The sequence below is a fragment of the Channa argus genome, chromosome 12 (assembly GCF_033026475.1).
Source record: "Channa argus isolate prfri chromosome 12, Channa argus male v1.0, whole genome shotgun sequence".
In the NCBI taxonomy this organism is placed as follows: Eukaryota; Metazoa; Chordata; class Actinopteri; order Anabantiformes; family Channidae; genus Channa; species Channa argus.
This window is the reverse complement of record NC_090208.1, coordinates 1345336-1363598: the sequence shown is the minus strand read 5'-3', so window position 1 is coordinate 1363598 and position 18263 is coordinate 1345336. Positions and strand designations below refer to the sequence as shown.

At 42.1% G+C, this 18263-nt stretch overlaps 2 protein-coding genes across 2 annotated transcripts; both read left to right on the top strand.

Moving 5' to 3' along the window:
* The first annotated feature begins 227 nt into the window (after positions 1-227).
* LOC137137318 (protein NLRC3-like) lies at positions 228-13049 on the top strand. The gene is made up of 10 exons (XM_067523450.1): positions 228-998; positions 1832-1909; positions 2064-2156; positions 5126-5218; positions 7119-7149; positions 7245-7476; positions 7675-9271; positions 9864-9910; positions 10016-10550; positions 11251-13049. Exons 2-10 carry the CDS (start codon positions 1848-1850, stop codon positions 11282-11284), a joined length of 2724 nt encoding a protein of 907 aa, XP_067379551.1. The 5' UTR covers positions 228-998; positions 1832-1847; the 3' UTR covers positions 11285-13049.
* A 1160-nt stretch (positions 13050-14209) lies between these two features.
* LOC137137314 (uncharacterized) lies at positions 14210-17539 on the top strand. The gene is made up of 7 exons (XM_067523444.1): positions 14210-14414; positions 14504-14566; positions 14681-14779; positions 15088-15150; positions 15649-15678; positions 15763-15903; positions 16206-17539. Exons 1-7 carry the CDS (start codon positions 14361-14363, stop codon positions 16488-16490), a joined length of 735 nt encoding a protein of 244 aa, XP_067379545.1. The 5' UTR covers positions 14210-14360; the 3' UTR covers positions 16491-17539.
* The last annotated feature ends 724 nt before the right edge of the window (positions 17540-18263 follow it).

Sequence of the window (18263 nt, the reverse complement as noted above, 5' to 3'; positions counted from 1 at the left end):
AAGAGGAAGGTTTTAAGCTTAGACTTAAAAGTAGAGAGGGTGTCTGCTTGCAGAATCTGAACTGGGAGCTGGTTCCACAAGAGAGGAGCTTGATAGCTAAAGGCTCTACCTCCCATTCTACCTTTGGAAATTCTGGGAACCACAAGTAGGCCTGCATTCTGAGAGCGAAGTGGTCTACTGGGATGATATGGTGCTATGAGATCTTCTATATATGATGGAGCCTGACCATTCAGAGCTGTAAGAAGCAGGGTTTTAAATTCTATTCTAGATTTAATGGGAAGCCAATGGAGAGAAGCTAGTGAAGGTGAAATATGACCTCTCTTGCTAGTTCCAGTCAGCACTCTTGCTGCAGCATTTTGGATTAATTGCAGGCTCTTTAGGGAGTTACTGGGGCATCCTGAAAGTAGGGAATTACAGTAGTCCAACCTAGAGGTAACAAATGCATGGACCAATTACAGTAGTTATCACATGATAGGTGTGATGGGTTTAAAGTGGAGCCTCTTACTGTGATATTTGAGTGAAATGAGGCCAGAAGTAGGAAGAATCGTTCAATCGTTTCTTTCAAAATGTTTTTAGAAATGTCAACAGGATAAAGACCAAAGGAAGTAAAGACAAAGTGCAATATGGAAAAATACAGAGACAGAGGCCAAATGCTTTATTCTAATGTCCAGTAAATTGACTCCTGTGTCCATCTGCATCTGAAGGTCAAGGGACCATCCCCTGAAGACAACAATGTCCACATGGAACACAGAGAAAACAGATAAAAGAGGAGTAAAGGAGGTGACTGACCTCCCACTAAGGCTCCACCTCTGCACCATTATCTAATACTTTCACCGTCTCTCATCCAATCATCATTTAATCTTTCAAACTTTATCTGTTAAAGTGTAACTGCTGTTTATGCATCAGCACCGACCTTTCAACCCTGTGTGGAACCAGACAGTTCCTCCTTATTTGACTTTGGTTTTGTCTTCACCGGGTGCAGATCTGTAGGGTTTTTGGTAAGTCTGAATATAATGTGTAGATATCAGTGTGTTAATGTCTCCTCTCTGCTCTCCCTGTTTCATTTGGCTGTAAAAGAAAAGAGCTGTTGTTCAGTGTCTGTGTTGAAGGTTCACATCAGATCAGTGTTTACCTGAGTGAGTATTAGTCTCATGCATCCGTCTTTATAGAGCTTTTAAAATCCCACGATGGAGAAAACTGACCCTCTGTTTATCTACACGATCAGTTTGATGAGGGACAGTAGAACAAATAGGACACAGTGATTGACTGTATGGACAAATCTGATTGTGACCAACCTGTAACTGTGCGTGAGTGAGTCGTCTTTTCTTTAGTTCTGTTCCTGTAATGAAAATCTATTTCAACCTATATGTGATGTTGTGTTTAAGTAAGGGCTCTGGAATATTCTGGAGAACAGCTGGAGATTTCTTTGTGGTATTTTACACAGAGGGAGAATCTGGCTGCTGCTCTGTGAGCTGTGCTTGATTCATAAACCTCAATAAAAAATCAATCAATTAACCAACCAGCCACAACATAGAATGTGTTTGACTTCTCACAAGCTTATCATTTCATCAAGTGGGAGATTTCACTTGTTTAATGTTGAGCTCATAGTCTTACTGGAGGCTTTACATTAAGAGGTGCTTGTTTTGGCCAATTTAAAATCAATGAGAGGGCCAAAACATTAGAACCACTACTTTTTATGAATTAAAGATCTGTGTTTCTGTCACTCTGGGAGAAAATGACATGTTTCTTTGTTATCTCCAATCTGCATCTGAGTGGGAAACTTCTTAGTGAACTTTGTTGTTGTTGGAATGACTGAGGTCAGTTCTTCCAGCAGGTGGAGCTCTGCCATGAGTCAGTGTAAGGACACAGGAGGGGGGGTCCCTCAGGTGGGGGAACATGAAACCCAGGGGTAAGAAAAAAAGAATCAGTTCCCCATAATTTTTTACAACAAGATTGAGTTATTGTGTAATATTTCATCTTATCATGTTTTTTATTATTTTTTTGTGTGTGTGTGTGTGTGTGTGTTTGTGTGTGTGTGTGTGTGTGTGTGTGTGGTTTTAAAGCTCAGAGCAGCAGCACCAACCAGACTGTCCTGAACTGGTCTGTCAGTCCTCAGCCAGTGACATCTCCAATGATCGGATAATTGATTTCAAAGAGTAAGTCAGCAGAACATTAATGTGGGTCCTTTGCTGATGTTCTCTCACTTAAACTGTCCTCAACTCAACAAGATCTTTAAACTTATTTTATCATAACATCTGACAAATACTGTGGAGTTTACTTCACTTTATGGCTTTGACTTGAGATGATTTGATGTCGTCCCTCTGTCCAAGCTTGAAATATTTATGGTATAAAACAAGTTCAGTAAATCAACTGATACAATGAAACTCATGCAAGAACATTTTATATTCTTGTCTTTAATATTTCAATTGTCTGTGATGTGTCAGTTAAGAATTTTATTTTAGACGGGTGATTCAAGACTTCTGAGCTCACAGAATCTCATGACTTTAGACCAAATCAAACATGTAGGTGGTGGCTGCTATGCAGGGTTCAAGGTTCAAGGCTCAAGGTTCAAAGTAACTTTATTATCCCCAAGGTGCAATTTATTTTACAGCGTGCAGCACAAATAACATTAAACGACAACAAGAACACAGCATGAAACAAATCAGTATTTAATTGTCATTGATCAAACTCATAGCAACAGAAATAAATGATCTTTTAAACCTGTTGGTTCTCTGCACTCCGATGGTACATGATAAAGTCTTCCTTTAGGGGGAGGGTCAAATCAGCCAATATTGATTGGATTTCTTCAGGACCTCTCATAGCCTCTCTACCAGTGTGCCGCAGGGTTCAGGTCTTGGCCCTCTTCTTTTTTCTGTCTATACTGCATCCCTGGGTTCCATCATTCACTCACATGGTTTTTCCTATCACTGCTATGCTGATGACACACAGCTCTTCCTGTCCTTTCCACCGGACGACTCCACTGTCTCATCTCATCTCTCAGACATCTCAGCCTGGATGAGTGAGAGACACCTTCAACTCAACCTCTCCAAAACCGAAGTCCTTGTCTTTCCAGGCAGACCTTCACACAACACAACATCAGCATCAACACTGGATCTACAGCGATTGTCCCACTAAATCGGCCAAAAATCTGGGGGTCATCATCGACGACCAACTGAGCTTTAAGGATCACATCTCCTCAGTCTCTAGAGCAGCAGATTTTCTCTCTACAACATCAGGAAGATCAGACCCTACATCACGGAATATACAACCCAACTCATTGTACAGGTGCTGGTCACATCTCGTCTTGATTACTGCAACGCTTTGTTGATGGTGTTACCAGTATCCACAATCAAACCCTTGCAGATGATCCAAAACAGCAGCAGCTCGCCTCATTTTTAATCAGCCAAAAAAGACCCATGTCACACCACTTTTTAGATCTCTACACTGGCTTCCTGTAGCTGCTCGCATCAGGTTCAAAGCTCTGTCTCTTGCTCACAGGGTGGTTAACTCGACAGCTCCCGCTTACCTCAACTCACTCATTCAAGTCTACAATCCTTTTCGCCCGCTGCGATCTGCCAACAAATGACGTCTGGTGGTCCCAGCACCGCACAGAAGACACCAAGCAAAACTGTTTAGCGAAATGGTCCCACAATGGTGGAACGAGCTACCAATATTTAAAAAACTGCTGAAAACAGAACTGTTCTGCATCTTCCTATGCACCTTTCTGCTCTTTCTCGCACTTGCATCTTGTGAACTGTGAACACTTTTCTGATAGGACTTTGCTTTGATGTTTTCTCCTTGACTTAGATTTTTTCTGCCTTGTACCTCACTTGTAAGTCGCTTTGGATAAAAGCATCTGCTAAATGTAAATGTAAATGTAAAATAGTGCTTTTTTGCACACAGCATTGACCTGGAGCTCAAATGACAGTTTACTGTCAACCACAGTGCCCAGTTGCTTGTACTGCTGTACTAGTTCAACAGGCTGATCGTCCAGTATAAATGGAGAGATGGCAGTTTTCATTAAATTATAACATTTACACCACTCAATGAAATCTGGAACCACAAGACCATGATCAGGGTCATCACTGCGGAGAAGAGATACATTAACAGTATCACCAGCAATCAGATGTGGCGATCAGCATAGTGGCTTTGACATTAGGTTGTGTATAGAACAAATAAAAGAAGGGAAAGGACGCAACTCTGAGAGGATCCAGTGGAGGAAAAAGGTTGTTCGATAAACTATCCCTCAGCCTCGCACGCTCGGACCTTTCAGTTAAAAAGTCCATCAGTCAGCAAATCAGGTCGACGTCAATGTTATGAATATTTTCAGTCTGTCTGCTAAAACATGAGGCTGGATGAAGTTGAAAGCTGAGGAGAAGTCTATAAAAAGTAGCTGCGCAAGGGACTTGGGCCGCTAAAAATGTTTAAGAACAAAACTTATAGCGTCCTCAACAGCACGACCTGACCTATAGGCAAACTGAAGTGGGTCCAACTTGTCCTTTACAGTCTCCAAGAGAGCAGACTGAACCAACTTTTCAAAAGATTTCCTAAGCAGTGAAGTAAGTGCCACGGGCTGGAAAATCGTTCAGGAAGTTTGGGGCTTCGTCAGGCACAGGAACAATTATTGAATCCTTCCACAGATGAGGAACCTTGTGCAGCTGAAATGATCATTTAAAAATCAAACAAAAGACTTTTCCTTTCTTTTGTGGTACGAAAAAGATTGAAGCCCGGGGGTTTATTGATGTGCACATCATTTCGTAAAGGGTCAGGATCAATATTAGGAAAAACTGATGACTGATACAAATACATACAAAGGTCCATGTTTCTTTTAGCCCTTTAAACAGCAGTACATTTCTGGGCCTGCGTCCCCATTGTACAGTATTTTCACACCCTGTCATTGCTGGCCATGAATTTTCAGCAAGTTTACACTTTTATTTTTATCTGTGTACTTGGTAAGTTTTAGCTTCTTCTTGTCATATCACGCTGATAAAAATTAATGTTCCATTGATTAATACATTTTTAAAGACATCAGGATGTGTTATTGTGTATATTTGATCTAATCATGTTCTGTGTGTGTGTGTGTGTGTGTGTGTGTGTGTGTGTTTGTGTGTGTGTTGTTTTAAAGCTCAGCGCAGCAGCACAGACCAGACTCTTCTGATCTGCTCGGTCAGTCCTCAGCCAGTGACATCTCGAATGATCGGATAATTGATTTCAAAGAGTAAGTCAGCAGAACATTAATGTGGGTCCTTTGCTGATGTTCTTTCACTTAAACTGTCCTCAACTCAACAAGATCTTTAAACTTATTGTCTCACAACATCTGACAAATACTGTAGAGTTTACTTCACTTTATGGCTTTGACTTGAGATGACTTGATGTCCTCCCTCTGTCCAAGCTTGAAATATTTATGGTATAAAAACAAGTTCAGCAAATCAACTGATACAATGAACCTCATGGAAGAACCTTTTATATTCTCAGTATTTCCTTCCTTTGTCTGTGATGTTTGTTACTATAAGTGTTCTACATCAGAATTACCCAGTTCTTTTAGCGCTGCTGATTTTTAAATCTTAACCCATTTTTAAAATATTTGAGACCACAAACATAATGATAGATGTAACTACCACGTGTGTCCTGTTCTGTAGTGAGAAACAAAAGCTGTGAATGAAGTCAAGGCTGAGAAAATGCAGTCAGTTTGTCCCGTAGGTTTTTCAGGACGAGCTGGAGATGGTTGTAACTGAAAAATGTCTGAAATTGTACATTTCTGGAGGCGACATTTCTCGGAGAGTATTTTATTATGTTTGGTTTGAGTAATGACGATTAGGGTTGTCGTTGCCTGTCTGCAGAGTCTGGACAGGTGTAGTGTGCAGTAAATGGAGAGGATGCAGATGAGTAGCGAGGAGGAGAGAAATAGTTTGGTTTTCATTCGTGGGAAAAGTTATTTTGTCGTATTTGGCAGTGAAAACTTGGCCGAGCTGTGGTTAATCTTCTCATACCGTGACGAGACAAGGTGCTGGATGTGCTGGGACTCGTTTTGGTGAGTGAATCGCTCCAAGTGTTTGGAAGCAAATTCAGGGCAGCAAATGGCTAACGCTATTAAGCTAGCGCTACTGTTTTGACGATGTGGTCTTGGTTTTTCTTCTGTTCCACAAGAAACAGTGTAACTGGCCCACAGGGATGCTGTTGATATCTGTGATTATGATTATGATTTGAGTATTATTCTGTGTGTGTGGTGAAAAGATCGTGCACTCATATCAGTTCTTTGGCTGTAGCTGGTCCTTGGTGGCGTGTTGCTGCCCTTGTGAGGCTTCAGAGGATTCTGTTCATTGGCTCTTTTGGGAAGAGAGACAACTTATTAGTGTTTCTGGATATTTTTTTCCTCTCGTGGAAATTAATTGTACTGCAAAGAAATGCACTGTATGTTTAATTCGGTTCTTAAGATGCATCAATGATTCTGTCTGACTGTGTTATAAGGGTCAGGTTTAATTTTTTATATTTTATTTTTTTGGACGTATGATTTTGTGAAGACTTCATCCAAGGATGGTGAGCAAATTGTACCAGGATCTTTAGTGATGAACACCGAGGTGGAGAGTATTAATGATGTGAGGTAAAGGACAAATCCTGGACACAAATAACTCCAAGGTTCCCGAAGTAGAAATGGAGGGACTTTCATTGTGTAGTTGCCAGTGCCCTGTTCCTTCTGGTGGTGAACTGTGGTAGTGACATCAAGCTACAATTGTCACCTGCACAAACACATGAAAAAGCTCAAATTATTTTTGTAACATACTTATTTCTTTTAATTTTTACTTTGTATTTACTTAAATTTACTTTAAAGACATCAAATTCAGGTCATTTGACACAAAAGGTCACATCTTCTCTTTGTCTCTTCTGTGTTTTGGGTTTAGTTTCTCTAATGTACAAACCTGTACATTCCTCCTTGCATTGGACTGTAGATACTACAATGCTCTTGTCCTAGTGTTTGTCCTTGGGGAGGACCAGCTTCTGTCTCAGTGTGTTGCTGGGTTTAAATCATAACGTGAACTTTTACATTAGAACTCGTGTTTTAATCGAGACAGAAAATATGAACTTTGGATCATGTTCTTAAACTTGATGTTTTTCCACAGAGGTCAGGAGAACCTGGACTCAGTATTTGGGGTGTGTACATTTTGCTATGTAACTACATAAAACATAAATTAAATACTTAAATACTGTGTCCTGCAACAGACTTTCAGCTTCTTTTTCTCTTTCAGCCACTGAAAGAAAACATTGTCACTTTTGTGGAGAAAAAGCTAAAGAAATTCCAGAAGCTTGTGACATTAGATAATTTAGAAGAAGTGTTAAAGAGTTCTTTGGATGATGATGAGATTCTGGGTGGTACAGAAGGATGGCAGAGGAGCAGCATCAGAGACGCATTTCTAGAAATCACTCTGAACTTCCTGAAGCTAATGAAGAAGGATGATCTGGCTGATCTTCTGCAGAAGAGTAAGGATTTCTATGACGATTTGTCAGGATGGAGAAATGAGGAGGTTTATAATCACAAACTGCTATAAACACTGAATGTTCAGATCAGTGAATTATTGAGGGCTGCACATTCAGAAGCTGTTTAGCCACAGACAATAACCTGAATAGAGTTTTGTGTCGTCTTCAAATGTAATTTATTTAATGTCTTTGTTTCTTCAGAAACTAGTGCTGTAAAGAGCCACGGTAAATTCAAGTCCAATCTAAAGGAGAAGTTCCAGTGTGTGTTTGAGGGGCCTGATAATACAGGAACCCCAGTCCCTCTGAACCAGATCTACACAGAGCTCTACATCACAGAGGGAGGGACTGGAGAGGTCAATGAAGAACATGAGGTCAGACAGATTGAAACAGCATCCAGGAAACCAGACAGACCAGAAACAATAATCAGACATGAAGACATCTTTAAAGTCTCACCTGGAAGAGATGAACCAATCAGAAGAGTGATGACAAAGGGAGTGGCTGGCATTGGGAAAACAGTCTTAATGAAGAAGTTCACTCTGAACTGGGCTGAAGACAAAGCCAACCAGGACATACAGTTCACATTTCCATTGACTTTCAGAGAGCTGAATGTGCTGAAAGAGAAAAAGTTCAACTTGGTGGAACTTGTCCATCACTTCTTTCCTGAAACCAAAGAAGCAGGAATCAGCAGTTTTGAAGAGTTCCAGGTTATGTTCATCTTTGACGGTCTGGATGAGTGTCAACTTCCTCTGGACTTTCACAGCAATGAGATCCTGACTGATGTTACAGAGTCCACCTCAGTGGATTTTCTGCTGACAAACCTCATCAGGGGGAACCTGCTTCCCTCTGCTCGCCTCTGGATAACCACACGACCTGCAGCAGCCAATCAGATTCCTCCTGAGTGTGTTGACATGGTGACAGAGGTCAGAGGGTTCACTGACCCACAGAAGGAGGAGTACTTCAGGAAGAGATTCAGAGATGAGGAGCAGGCCAGCAGAATCATCTCCCACATCAAGACATCACGAAGCCTCCACATCATGTGCCACATCCCAGTCTTCTGCTGGATCACTGCTACAGCTCTGGAGGATGTGTTGAAAACCAGAGAGGGAGGAGAGCTGCACAAGACCTTGACTGAGATGTACATCCACTTCCTGGTGGTTCAGACCAAACTGAAGAACATCAAGTATGATGGAGGAGCTGAGACAGATCCACACTGGAGTCCAGAGAACAAGAAGATGATTAAGTCTCTGGGAAAACTGGCTTTTGAGCAGCTGCAGAAAGGAAACCTGATCTTCTATGAATCAGACCTGACAGAGTGTGGCATCGATATCAGAGCAGCCTCAGTGTACTCAGGAGTGTTCACACAGATCTTTAAAGAGGAGAGAGGACTGTACCAGGACAAGGTGTTCTGCTTCGTCCATCTGAGTGTTCAGGAGTTTCTGGCTGCTCTTCATGTCCATCGGACTTTCATCAACTCTGGAGTTAATCTGCTGTCAGAGGAACAATCAATATCGCAGATGTTCTACCAAGTTGCTTTGGACAAGGCTTTACAGAGTCCAAATAGACACCTGGACTTGTTTCTCCGCTTTCTCATGGGTCTTTCACTAGAGACCAATCAGAGTCTCCTTCAAGGTCTGCTGATAGAGACAAGAAGTTCTTCACTGACCAAAGAAGAAGCAGTTGGGTCCATTAAGAAGAAGCTCAATGAGGATCTCATCCCACAGCAAAGCATCAACCTGTTCCACTGTCTGAATGAACTGGGCAATCGTTCTTTAGTGGAGGAGATCCAGCAGTACCAGAGGTCAGGAAGTCTCCTCACAGATAAACTGTCTCCCTCTCAGTGTTCAGCTCTGGTCTTTAACCTATGTTAGCTCCGCTATAGCTTTGCTGTTAGCAATAGCTTCTTTGTCTCGCTCTTTCTCTCCTTCTCTCACTTGCTCAGTGTGTCTTATGTTCAGTTTGTCCTCTGCCTTGTTTAGTGATAATAGTATCTGTAACAACTGTATGGTGTTTTACAGCTTTTGAGAAAAGCTAAAGGAATTGAAAGTATAGTTTGTATCATAGAAAATAATCCAACCTAGCATAGCCCCTGTTAGCTGTCCCTTGACTGCTCTGGAACTGCCGGGGGACAGCTGCACAGAACATGAAGTTAGAGACTCCACCGGCCATAGTCAAATGTCTTCCTGGGGCCAGAGCTGGTGACGCTGAATCATATTTGAAACTCCTGGCTAAGAATTAATGTAAATACAGTACTGGACTGGTGGGCACGCTTACGTATGGACAGACACAAGCAGCTCTCACACTGTTTCTCTGTCTTTCTGACTAACTGAGAGTCTCTGGTTTATGTCTCATGGTGGAAGTGAAGTTGACTCTAACTTTGTCTCCTCCTCCAGGGTGGACAACAGTGGACCACAGTGGACGAGGGCTGGTCTGAGGAAGTGTGAGTGTGTTTGTTAAGTTTGATTCACAAGAACATTTTCCGCTTTTTATGTGAATATAAAATGTGTTTTTACATTAAATCAAATGTGTCTTGTTTCTTGATCAGATGCCTGTGAACTGACAGTCGACACAAACACAGTGAACAGAAACATCAGACTGTCCAACAACAACAGGACAATGACGTATGTGATGGAGTTTCATTCATATCCTGATCATCGAGACAGATTTGACTTCTGTCCTCAGCTGCTGTGTAGTAATGGTCTGACTGGTCGCTGTTACTGGGAGGTGGACTGGCGTGGACATGTTGATATATTCATGAGGTACAGAGAAATCAGAAGGAAAGGAGACAGTGGTCTCTGGAGGTTGGGAAGTACTGAGCAGTTCTGGAGTCTGAGCTGTTCTGCTGACGGATACTCTGTCTGTGACAAACAACAAAGAACCTCCATCACTGTCTCCTCCTCTGTCTCTGACAGAGTAGCAGTGTATGTGGACTGTCCTGCTGGATCTCTGTCCTTCTACAGTGTCTCCTCTGACGAACTGATCCACCTCCACACCTTCAACACCACATTCACTGAACCTCTGTGTCTTGGGTTTGGGTTTTGGGATAAGGTTCCTGGTTCCTCGGTGTCTCTGTGTCCTCTGTAAGTTTGTCTCATACTGGGATGGTTCTTTGGTTCTGTTTGACTTTGGTCTCAGTGTCAGGATCCAGTGACGATCCCTCAGATTTAGAACAGGCCCAAAATAACTTGATTATTCATTGTAAATTAACACATATTTTGAGCAATGTCTATGATTTATGTTGATAACAGGGCAACAAGTCAACTGAGACATAAGTACTTGTATGTTTATTTCAACAGAAAGAAAATATTTGCTTTTATTTGATATTTAAACCTCAAAAGTTAAAGAAGCTGGCTGGACACTAACATTCATTTATTCATTTTATTTATTTGAAGGAAATGTAATTGCATCCCCCTGTTTGACCACAGTCTTTTAGTGGTAGAGCCAAGTAAACCTGAGTGTTGTCTGCGTTGGTGCGATTAGCAACAATACTGTCGTATATGATTTAACCAGGAAGTAGAATGTACAGGCTGAATAACTGGGGTTCCAGAATCAAACCCTGGAGGACTTCACATGTTGTAGTGATACGCTGAAATGTATCATCTCAAATGGAAATTACTTCGAGATATGATCCAAACCAAGTCAGGAATGTAGCTGATAACCTCACCCACCATTCACAAGGTTGCAAAGGATTACGGGGCATCCAAAACTGTTTTACCCGAGTCTGTATTTAGTGCTGTGACCTTCACTGAATATATCAAATAATCCATTTGCATTAAACAGTTGTTCAGAAGGATCAATGAAACCTCAGGAGTGATGACAGCTGACATGCAGGATCAAAGGATGTGAAAGTAAGGAGGACGACATAAGGTGGGTAAGACGAATCGGAAAATGTACAAATTAAAATATGACTGTGACAGGATGTGTGAACTGTGGTCGTCGTATGTGAAACTTGACAAATACATGGCTCAAAGATCCAGTTCTTCAACACAAGACTCTGCAGTCTACCTGCATCTAACAGACAAGGGATACGCTCTAAGGACAACAACATCCCACTTCTGGACGGAGAGGAGAGACGGTTTGAAAGAGTTTGAAAGTGGCAAATTGGAACAACCCTCCTTCAACAGGGGAGGTGGTCAGTAAAACCAGTTGTCCAGTCTGACAGTATCAGTAACTATCAGAACCAACCCAGGATCATGGGACTCTCATTAAGTTAATTTACATGAACCATCACGTCTTCAGCAGGAGGACTAATACTCAGAGAAAAGACAGGACTGATGGAGACGTGGAGACACTTCATGTGTTTCTCTCAGTGAGGAGAAGAAATCAAAGCTTTGATTTGGTTTGTTTCAATCTTGTAAGAAGTGATGTGAAGGTGTTGTGGTTGGACAGGTGTTGAAGGACTGGGACAAAGTGAATGTGTCCTCTGCAGTGTGAGCAGCCTGGAAACTCAACATTTGTCTGAATGAAGCCCAACATTTCCATCCACATCTGATGCTGCTGTCAAAGCAAAGCATCCATGTTGTCACTTTTGCTGCTCTCAATCTACTGACACTCGGAACGGGAACAAGCAGGCTGAGCAGCTTCCAGCTTTTATTATTGGGATAGATTCATATGGCCGCTGAAAAACCAGACTCCTTATCTAATGTCCTTATACCTTCACTTGTGTCTCACCCTCTCAAAGTTATGTCTGCATTCTGTGTTGAGAATCCTCAATCATCAATAAAGGAGTAAAAGACCTTAACGAAGGATGGTCTCTGGAGATGTCTTTGAAGAGGGTCCTCAGAGCCCTTATTTAACCTGTATTTGAGTCTGAGGGGCACAAGGGGCTATGGGTATTCATTATGTGATATTTTGTTGGTCCAATCATAACCGTCATGTTTGATTGTTGTGTTTCCATGGTTACAATGTAAAAAGGCAGGGATAACATACTTTGAAGCTTCTGGTCTACGAAGTCTACAAAGACAAGGCCTTCGTAGACCATGTGTACTGTTCTAGCAGCTGTTCACAGCCACTATGACAGTCAGCTGCATAACGTCACTGACGTCACTTTACAAAAACGTGAGGTTTAAAGGCTCCTTGGTTTTTCACAGTTCGCTATTTGAGTGAGAGAAAACGCCACCACGCTTTGATTTAAAAGCGTGAATTGGCTATATTCTCTTTTCATCACTGGCCCGAAATCTGGAGATACAGAGGTCTGGGCAGAGAAGGACCCACCCATCTGCGGTGAGAAAGCCACAGCCACAGCCTTGGAAAGCTGCAGATTCACCAACATGACTGTGCCATTGACACTGTTCATATCCACATACACTCACTGGCCATTTTATTAGGAACACCTGTACAAGCTAATGCAACCCAATGCAGCAGCTCCGCCATGAATTCTACTTTTACAAGTTTATAATTCCTCATTTTTAGGTTGAAGCTGTCAGAAAGGTGATAATTCTTCTACGTGTTTATTACTGAGGTCAACGTCTGAGCTTCAACGGCACCAGAAGGTAAAATTTTGCAGATTTCCAGAGAGAAACTGCAGCAATGATGATTTGATTTGCATCCGACTCATCACATTAACAGCTTTGTTTTTACAAATCCATGTTCAGTAGATGAAAAGAATTATCATCACTGGATTTAAATGTAATATTAGATTAAAAAATGGCTCATCTGACTTACTGTTGTGCTTTCTTAAAATACACATTTTTCCTGTGGTGTGTGTGTGTGTGTTGTGTGCTGCACGGACAGTAAATCAGCCTCCTCCTGGTTGTGAAATGTGTTTACTGTCAGCTGGATGTGTTGTTGTGTTGCTGCTGGTTCACCACAGCTCCATCAATCTCACTGTGATAAACACGTCACGTGCATGTGCCTGGATGCTGCATTGGTTTAATAGTAAAGAATATGAAGGTTTAAAATATTCCATAACAATGGTATAAATACTAAATATTATAACAAATACATATAAAAAAAATTTAAAACTCCAAATATGTGATAAGCAGCATAGGCACTGTCCTGCAGGGAGTTTTCCCTCTATTGAAATGACTCATGTTTCACTATGTTTATGTGTTTTTGTCCTGTTCTGTTTTCACCTACTGGTTTTTTCTATTATTTATATTTTGTTCATACTTCATGTGCCTGGATTTTACATAGTTGTCTTTATATCTTCCTCTAACTACATTATCATGTGTAACAAACTAGTTATAGCTTTAATATCCAGCTCCAAACAAAAGCAGTTGTTTGTTCACTGATGAAACATTTACATTTGTCATTTTCTCTGAAGGAGCCTGATACAAGTGGATAAACTGTAGACAACTAATTTGTATAATGTGATAGTTATAATTTTTTGGTAATGGTGTGACGGTGTGGGGTGGGTCACGTGATTGACAGGGGACACAGACGTAAACACCATCAGTCTCTGTTGTCGTCTTTAGACACTGACCAGTTTCCTGTGTGACAGGTCTCATTTAAATATGTTTAAATTTCATTTGTCATTTTATTCCAAAGGCAGAGAAGCTTGAAAACATTAAAATACACATAGGTTCATCAGAAACAGTACTTTTACTTCACCCCATTGCTCCTGATACTGTTACATATGATGGAGTGGTATCACAGCGTCACACTGTTATTTAGGTGACTGGTGTGAAAACATGTTGCACCGTGTTGTTTTTAACATGTGACCACCTACACACTGTCAGTGTAAATCAGCTTGTTTTTGTTTCTTGTCGTGTCCGTCAGTGGGAGGGAGGTGGGACAGAAGATGAGACGATGACAGGTCACTTCCTGCTGAACTGAATATAAAGGACACACAGTCCTGGACCGACACAGACCCTCAGCTCCGAGCTGGACCATCAGGACGGACCTGCATCTCCCAGTTTAGGCCAGTGCGGTTGAGTATTTGACTCAGGATGTGGATGTTTCTGGTGATCGTCGCTCTGCTGGATCAGAACCAGGCTGCTCCTGTAAGGCAGATTTCTACTGAGCATCTGTTCAGTTGATTGGTTAAAGATGTGACTAATCGATAACTCTGAGTTGTGTGTTGTATGTGCAGTTTGCAGGTACAAACAGCAGCAGCCTCCAGTTCAGTTTCCAAGATCAAATGGACCAGACACAGGTGAGTCCATCACTTTAACATCACGACCGTAGAGTAAAACCACCAGGTGGTATTAATGTTCTGGCTGATTGTTGCATTGTAACATATCTGAACCACATGTTTGTGTGTCTGCAGCCTTCTGCCATGCCTGATGTTGTCCAGCAGCAAACAGCGTCCTCCTCCTCGGCCTTGTCTTCATCAGCGGACACGTCTGAGTCGAGCCAGAGTTCAGAGGTCACCTGCATTAAAAACACACTCACATGTACTGTTTTCACTAGAATATGGCTGAATTCGCTGAGTCTACTGAAAGCTCTGAAGGTGGAGGGTGTTTATTCCTTATTTGATTCAAATATGAGTGAATTTTGGTCCAGACAGAGAAACGTCACCTTCACCTCAGTCACTTTGATCACAGCAGCATCTGGTGGACGTTAGACAAACTGCAGCTCAAAGCGCTTTAAGTCCGAGGCTGCTGATTGGTCAGAGCACGATGACATCAGAGCCCCTTTTGCTGTTGTGACAGAAACTGATTCTGATTTTTACAGGGTGCTCAACAGATGAGAGAACGCCAGAACCTGGAGAACACAGCAGCAAACATGGAGAACACGGTAACACACGTTTCACATGACAAATTCATGCATTAGAAATGAGAAAAGACATGATGTCACTGCTCTAAACAACTAAAAGATCTGATCACGTCCATTGTTTGTAAGTGGAGTGTTTGCTGAACTTCAAGCAGAGAGAAAAGGTTCGAAGCTGAAGAAACTGTGTAGACGTTTGGTACTTACTGATAATTAAACATTATTTATAGGACATTGAAGCCGTCTAAGCCAGGAAACACGTGAAGCCTCAGCATGTTTAAAAAGTTAAAAACACATGTAGCTGAGTTGTGAAGTGAGGGTAGTGCTGTAAATGAACTGTTACAGATGCTAAACAGTCCGTGGCTGAGCCCCTGAAGGCAGCTTAGCCGTGAGAGCCGCAGTCCAAGTGTTGCTTTACTGTTCCCTTTGTGTCTTTCTGCTTCTTTATTGCACCTTGCACTAATCAGATTGTAAATATTCTGGCCGTGCGATGTCATAATCTGTGTGTGATGTCACTTCCTGCAGGCTGTGGAGCATATGGAGTCCTCCCAGGAGGTAGACAGTCCCTTTAAATATCTCTGACATTGAATTGAACTAAAGTTGTTCTTACTGTAAACGATGTTTAACTGTGTGTCTCAGAGCACTGAGAGCCTCCCGTCTCCCAGTGTCGGCAACACCAGTCTGTGGCTCAATGAACTGGTTTCACTGGGACAGCAAGCCGGCGAGCGAGACAGAGAGACAGACGCCAGAGACAACAGCGTGGAGAGCAGTCGACACAGGGTGACGTCATCACGACACCACATTTCTAATGACAGACTCATTAGAAAAAGTAACGTAGAGGGTCAGTCTGGTCACACCGAGTGGAATTGGGCCCGGTGGAGTTGTGCCAGGAGAAACCAGGTCCAAGTCTCAGAGTAGAGTCAGATCAGATATAGTCAGGTCTAGAGGAACTTTGGCAAGATGGCTCAGGACGATTCGTGCCAAGTTAGGAGAGTTTAATTAAGTTGTGTCAGGAGAGTCATGTATTCAGGCCAAAATCTGATTGTCTCTTCTGTCTCCTCCCTTCACCTTTCTCCACCCAGGCCCAGACGTTTCACCCCCTCCTGAGTCGACCTCAGACCAAAGAATCCAGTCTGACCAACGAAGTGAACGGAGCCACCACACCTGGAGGCGTGGTCACGCCAACAGTGGCCGGGACTGGAGGAGCAGTGGGCATAGACGCAGGAGAGAAAAGCGACGAAGAAGAGCTTCCACAAACGTTGGACGACAGCACCGAGAAAGCAGACAGGCAGACCTTCAACCTGCTGGGCCACCCCCACCACCATGGTTACCATGGAAACGAGGGCGGCCTGGAACTGGGGCTGTAACAGAGGCCATTGAGGAGTCTATCCATCAAATAATCATCTGATTTATGACCACAGAACTCATATTAGCAACATATAGTTTATTATCCAAGTGTGAGAAGAGTTTATTATCAGGTTTGTTTGCACCGGTTTTGCAACCAAATGTATAATACGTGAAAAAACCTTCGTCACTCCTACCTGACAAACTTGGTACATATCACATCCTGCTGTTCTCCTGTGATTGGTCAGCAAAGCACTGCGTCATTTCCGTGGTGCAGCATCTGATTGGAGTCTTTCACCTACAGGTGGAGTTTCTCCCGCACATCTGTGGACATTAAAGGCTTCGTGCTTGTTCACTAACAGGTCCATGAGGTAGTGGTTTGTGAAGCACTGTGCTGGTAACTAATTTCGGCTCAGATTAGTCTTGATCGGACTCCTAGGGTCCGAAAGACGCTCTTCAGACAAACAGTGCTAGCATGTGGACACTTCTAAAGCCCAGTAATGGCTGATTATTTACTATGGTAAAAGGAGCATGGAAGCAACTGAGGTGCAAACATACCTTCAATGTATTCTTAAGTTATCTTTGGGGTTTTTTCATCACTTATTACATAATCGACATGTAATTCAAATAAAGCGTCACTGAAAATGATGTTTGCAGTAAAGATGTTCACAACCACCGATCATGGCGTCAGGTTTCAGATCCTTATCATGGGATCGTGTTCCACAATCCATAGTGTGGTTTTGTTTCATCCAGTTTTTCATTTGATCGTGTTTTATTTATGTAGAAACAGGAAGCTTCACTCACACTGAAGCAACAGGCTCAATCAGCTCAGTCTAAGATGTAAACTTCAGACCTGAACATTCATGAAATGTCTATTTGCATCTGGACCCTGATCAGATTTCTTTATATTTAAGTCATACGTAGGGAAAAAGCCGGTTCTGAAAATAATGCATCACTGCTTGTTTAACATATCCTAGTGTTTTTAGTAGGGCTGCACCTAACAAGTATTTTCCCATTAAAATAACTTTTCATTTACTGAAAATAAAAATGAATTCATCGTTTCAATTCAATATTTTCTTCAGTCGTCTTCTCTTTAAACAAATAGAACTTTATCACCCAAACAGAAACGAGTCCAGTCTGACCTGCTGATCTGTGTTTTACAGACTAGCTCCATTCAAGTTAAAGCAATGTGGTGCAACCTGCATTTAGCAATTCAACAGCTAAATAAGTCAATTAGCAGAGTTGCCAGAGCTCCATGCTGTTTGTCTCTGCTCTTCCTCAGAGTAGAATCTGATATCAAGTTCTTTTATTTGGCTGGAAACTGCAATGTTATGAAACAGTTTCTATTATTTTGTCCACCACATTAAGTTTATCAGGACTGGCTCCATAACAACATCTGTCTGCACTGCAGTTCAACAGCAGCACAAAAACTGAATCAACTCCTCTGAGTGTGAACACAAACTGAATTTACTGCAGGACTGTTGGATTAGACTGACTTAGTTTGAGCCCAAGAAACTTCACACTGAGTGGGAATTTATTCATCATACGTCTCCACATAGAATCAGTGATGTCTCCTTAATCAAATGGACACTGGGTGAAGTTTAAGAAGAGTGAACATGGAGTCAGTCCCTGTCACTCATCCCAGTCATCTGTCTGCTGCTGCTCCACCAGAACCTGTGGGACATTAACTTGAACAGTTAAAGAGTAACTTTGACTTCACCTGAGCTGTCTGCTCCGTCTCTGCTGCAGACAGGGACACTTGGCTGAGCTCCGTCCTCGCTCAGACTCAGAAAGAA